The 5,613-nt window shown below is 28.4% G+C and overlaps 1 protein-coding gene across 2 annotated transcripts in view; it reads right to left on the bottom strand.

Moving 5' to 3' along the window:
• LOC101488496 (probable inactive shikimate kinase like 2, chloroplastic) overlaps nt 1-2,532 on the bottom strand; it is a 3,658-nt gene extending 1,126 nt beyond the window's left edge. Inside the window, exons 1-6 of one of the 2 annotated variants that reach the window (XM_027337447.2) lie at nt 2,293-2,532; nt 1,765-1,955; nt 1,478-1,672; nt 1,081-1,142; nt 420-486; nt 213-331 (exon numbers count right to left, since the gene is read on the bottom strand). In XM_027337447.2, the coding sequence (XP_027193248.1) occupies nt 213-331; nt 420-486; nt 1,081-1,142; nt 1,478-1,672; nt 1,765-1,955; nt 2,293-2,466 (808 nt within the window). In that variant the 5' untranslated portion in view covers nt 2,467-2,532. The remainder of the gene's footprint in view (nt 1-212; nt 332-419; nt 487-1,080; nt 1,143-1,477; nt 1,673-1,764; nt 1,956-2,292) is intronic. The other variant, XM_004512435.4, reaches the window with a different exon arrangement.
• Nucleotides 2,533-5,613: the final 3,081 nt, after the last annotated feature.

Genomic DNA, 5,613 nt, shown 5'->3' with positions numbered 1-5,613 from the left:
TGATTCAATCATGGCTTCCACACTCGTTCCCTCATTTCCCCTTCTAAATCCCCCATCCAACGCATAGCCTTTGTAGTGGTAAAAGTTTCTTCAAGACTTCAACTCTGGGCTCAAGTGACTCATCTCTTGTTTTGAAGGTTCAAAACAAGGTTGGGGTGTTGGACTGGAACAGAAGACATATCTTGTAAAAAAAAACAAAGAACAAAAATCACCTGATGCTTTGGTTTGTGACAACCAGACAGTAAATCCTGCATAAAGATGTCGCCATTTATCAGATCTTCCAGCAGCACCATGTTTACTCCCTAATGTTGCAACTACTGCCCTTACATGACTAGCAGATCACTCAAACGTGGGGCAAATATGCATCAGAATCCAGCAACAAAAGTATCCAGAAAATGAAATGAAGCAATTTGACTTACCTACTTATGCTTTCAAGAACAACTCCTTCGCCATCGGCTACCGAGTCAGAACCTTCAGCAAGCAGCCCTGGAATTCGATTACATTTGTCAGTACACTGTAAAATATAGGACTCAAGTGACCCAGGTATTGTAATGTGTGCACTTGTTGCAGCCATATCCTTTTATATTAAAACAAGATGCTTCGCCATAGTAATATCTTTCAAGGATATGGCTTTTTTGTGGTTTTTACTATTTAATTAGGAATTGTCACAAATAGAGCTTTAAGATATCTTTATCGGTAGAAGAAGTAATACACAGAATAGGTACAAACCGGTAGTATCAGAACTCAGAAGTTTCCATGAGACATTGATTATGCTAAAAAAAAAACAGAATTAGCACATCGCTTTAGTTTTGTCTAGAGTTAAGGCAGTACCTAAAATCAGAGCTGTACACATACTATCTTGTAAAACATTACTAGAGGCACTCCATAGAGTTCTATAGTAATATTAAGTATTCTAATGTTGATGACAATACTAGTATACTGAAATTCGATATCTCTATCTATCATGTGTTTGCAGAACCTTGCAGGTCTATGGTGGAAGGAATTGCCAAAGACATATGGGATAATTCAAGTGATGTTGCATGACAAGAAGAAAAAGTATAGCATAGCAATGACACTTACATGAATCCACGGTTTGGTTGGAATAAGCTTCCAGTAACTCTTTTGTACTAAGTGGCGTGTACCTGAGATGAGAAGAATATTAAAATATGAAGCACTAACATAAACACCGGACATGACACTAACACATACACACCGGTAATAATTTAAGAAAATAGAACAAATTGAGTATTTGAGTTTAATCACATATGTCGGTGTCACACACCAGACACGTCTTTCAATATGAAGTGTCAGTGCTACAAGGATATTAATGCTGGAACATTTAAACCATTAATGAAATTTACACATCAATCATAGGCATGTAACACAAAAATGCACCCGTTGACAAAATCATTTCTCCTCCTAGTTACCAGCATTTTGAATATTGATAATTAGAATCCCAAAAAAGACTTAAAAGTACCCGAGACCAGTAGCAAGCTCTTCAGCCACTTTCTGGTTGATTTCAGTTGAATCGCCAACAAGATAAATCGACGTTCCTTTCAAAAGCTGTGATGATCCAGCAGCAAGTGATTCCCATGATTCCATGATGTCAGGCCATTTCAACTCAGGATCATGTTTCTTGAAACTCACAACAAGCTGATCATCATCTAAATACCTGTCCAAACAAAATCAAAACCATTCAACCAAGAAGGCGAAAAGACTGAATTCCGATTTAAACATTTATAATGTACTTTAAAAAGCACAAACCATATTGTTTCAGATGATTTAATCTTGTCAAAAAGAGGATTAGTTTCTATCAATGTGATAGGCGATCCTGAGCGCAACACTCTTATAGCTAAAGATGTATCATTTGTATCAACCAATATGTCTTTTGTGCTACTTATATCCATGCCTCCAATATTTAATCTTAACTCCATCTCAGAAGCACCATCAGAGAACTGCATTTTGTAAGTTACCTTGTTAGTTACCATCACTTATAAAAAATCAAACTCAAATGGTAAAAGAGGAGGACTTCAAGTCTTCAAATTAACAAGAAAAGAAAAGTTTATATTTGTCCCAATAATAAGGATGCTGAAGTTCTAACCAAGAGGTCGAGGTTCAAATCCTAAAATAATTTAACTTTATTTTATCTATGGTTTATTATAGAAATAATTTATACATAACCAGTTATAGCTTAAACACTTATACAAATCAATTTGAGTCACAGTTGAACAAATGATTGACTTATATGATAAGCGAAATAAGGAGAAAAAAGGATTGGGGAAAAGTAAGTACCTCGTAGGAAGTGGTGGAAACGGGGGAAGTGAAGGAACATTGAGAGGGACGTAGAGAAGAAAGAGGGTATTTGTGAGAGAATGACAAAACATTTGGTTTTAAAAATGATGAAAAGAATTGGAAAGTTGGGAGGTTTTGGGGAAGAAACCGGAGACTTGCAGGAGTGGCTGCCATAACAACATAGATAGATAGATAGATTCAGATAACATAACATTACAATATCCAATGCTCGTCAAATTAATTTCACAGTTGTCATATGTATATTTTTTATACTGTATAACTTAAATTAAAATAATTTTGAATTTTGAATTTTTTTTTCTTTCTTTTTTTTGTTGAATAAATATAAAGCGAAAAAATTTATATATAGGGAATTTTTTTTAATAAGCTTTATTTTTTAAAAAATTATTAAATTACTTCATTTTAAAAACTATATACTAATTTTTTTTTCTTAGTTATAAATTGCCTTTGCAAATGATAATTGGCGATTTCCTTAGAAAATACTCAAGTTTTTAAATGCGACTTTTTTACCTTCAATTTTTTAAAATTGTATATATCATTCATTCTAAAAAATAATAGAAGTTTTACAAAAATTATATAGATTGACTAGAATTTTCTGTAACATTTAGACAATATTTTCGATTATGATTAGTTAATCGACGTAGTCCGCATGTTCTTGACACTTTTTCTCTAACGTCCATTTTGATTCTAATATGAATTCTATTTGGACGACTTTTTTTAATTTCAGTATTGTGATACATAAATGATGAATACATTAACTATTTTGTACACGTCAGACAGATTTATTAAATAGTTTTGATAATTATAAGATGTTGTAAAATTTGTGACCGTGTTTTATGAATGAATTTTAATAAATTATATATATATATATATATATATATATATATATTTTGTTAATTTAAAAAAATTGAATATAAAAAAATTATCTTAAAGAAATTTTTTTATAAACTCGAGCTTCTCTAAATAAGCTGTTATTTGCGTAGGTGATTTCTAATTAAAAAAATATTTTAATATATAATTTTTAAAAATGAGTATTTTAATAATTTTTTTGAATTAAAGGTTATTAAATAAAATCCCTTATATTTATATTTGCGTCTACCTTAAATAAAGGCTAAATTACATTTGTGGTCCCTTAACTTAATTTCAGGTAACGTTTTAGTCCCTTATCTTTTTTTTTCCCGATTTAGTCCTTTATTCCTAATAATATCAAATAAAGTATGAAATATGAGTTTATTTGAAGATTTGCGTTACGGATTTGATGAAATTTGTATTATATTGAAGAATATAATTAATTTTATGAGTTTTGATTGAATTTTATTTTGAATTTTTGTTTAAAAAAGGATAACGTTGTTGAAATTTTAAAACATAAAATATCAAATTGTCATTTAAAATTAAAATAAAGGACTAAGTCGGGAAAAAAAAAGATAAAGGACTAAAACGTTACCTGAAATTAAGTTAAAGGACTACATATGTAATTTAGCCTTAAATAAATGTAATGGGACTCAAACTTGATTTTGCATTTTTCTCTATCAACAAAATAATCTTTCCTATATACAATTTGAAGCATTAGAATTCCCCCCTCTTTAATTTAAAAATAGGGGTTGAATGAGGAGTAGAATAAGTGAATAATTCTTACAACGTATACAAGATGAATTCATGGAAATAATTCATATTTAGATGTAATAATGTTTAACAATAAATTACAATATTACATTAGTCATAAAGTAATGTTGTGTATATTTTTTTTGTCTCCTTACTTTTTTGTCTGTCTTTTTTTTATAAATTAAACAATATTGCAATACCTATATCTAGCAGTGAAAAATAGTAAATAAGTGATAAATGTGGCGTCTTTTAATAAGGGTGATTGGTGTAGATGTAGACCGTAATTAATATAGTATTAAGATTATTAATTAAGTGATATTTAAAGGTTAACGGACAACAGTGCATTTGGTGATTGACAAAAGTAAAAAAATCATCTGAAAGTGTTCTCTTTTTGTATAGTATTAAGATTAATATTAAGATAAGATTATAATTAAGCTAAATAAAATTTTATTAAAATATTGGTAATTATTTAATTTAATAATTATTAAGAAAAATATATATTACAATTAATGAAAATATACTAAAATACATATTTTATTCATTTATTTATTTATAAGTACGGATGTTTTTTAATTAGATAAATGTTTCTTTCTTTCCTATCACATTTTCTTCATGTTTCATACTATTCTTTTCTTTCTTCTTACTTTCTCTTCTTTTGTTTTCTTTCTTCTTACTTTCTCTTCTTTTGTTTTCTTTCTTCTTACTTTCTCTTCTTTTTATTTCTTTCATCTATCTTGCTTTGATAAATAAAAAATATCTAACTTAATTTACTAGGGATAAAATTGGTAATAAGTGACAAAGATAGTGTCTATCTTTTATTAAGGGTGGTTGGTGTAGATATAGGCAAATATTGGTGGAAATTTAACGATACTTTAATTTGACGTGGCAACAAAATATTTGATTATTTATGCTCGTAAAAAGTTGTCTTGAAAATGTTTTATTTGTATCTACTGTATAAAGATTAAGATGACAAGTTTGTTATTGAAATTTAAATCTATGAATAAACTTAGTCTATGGTTCAGTCATTTCTATTAAATCTTAATGGCAAAATAGGGATTAATTAAAACTATAAACAAATTTATAAAAACGGTTTTGAGATGTGAGGTGTCTTGCACTACTTATACAGTTGCCAAAATTATTAATACTCCTTTATTTGAGTTGGTTAAGGAGGAAGAGAGAGGGTAGAAAGTTGAGAAGAATGAAAGGTATGGAGTGCTTACCATTTTGTTATAAATGAGGCTATAGACACCTCACATCTCAAAGTTGCAAAACAAAATTGGCATTTAATACAGCATCTCAAAGATTAGTCAAAAATAAAAGATATAGCATCTCAAAGTTAAACATAAACATAATTTTTTTTTATACAATTGGCGAGAACGTAAATATTAGAGTTTAAATTATCTCAATTTAAAATCAAAAGTTTTATTTAATTTTTTTATTAGATTAAAAGTTTACATCATTTAGATCATTCATGTAAAATTTTATACAAATCTAAAATCATTTAAAACGTTATTGAAATTTATAAAGATTAACGGAGTTCAGTAAAACAATATTAAATATTAATTTTGATGTATCTAAATAACATAAATAATTTTAGATTTGTGTAAAATTTTACATGAATGAGCTATTTGATATAAACTTTCAATCCAAACAAAAAAATAGAAAAATAAAATAAAATTAACAGAAATAGAGTGAAGATTG

This window comes from Cicer arietinum, chromosome 8 (genome assembly GCF_000331145.2).
Source record: "Cicer arietinum cultivar CDC Frontier isolate Library 1 chromosome 8, Cicar.CDCFrontier_v2.0, whole genome shotgun sequence".
Taxonomy (NCBI): domain Eukaryota; kingdom Viridiplantae; phylum Streptophyta; class Magnoliopsida; order Fabales; family Fabaceae; genus Cicer; species Cicer arietinum.
Note: the sequence above shows the minus strand (reverse complement) of the source record. Positions and strands in the feature narration are given on the sequence as shown.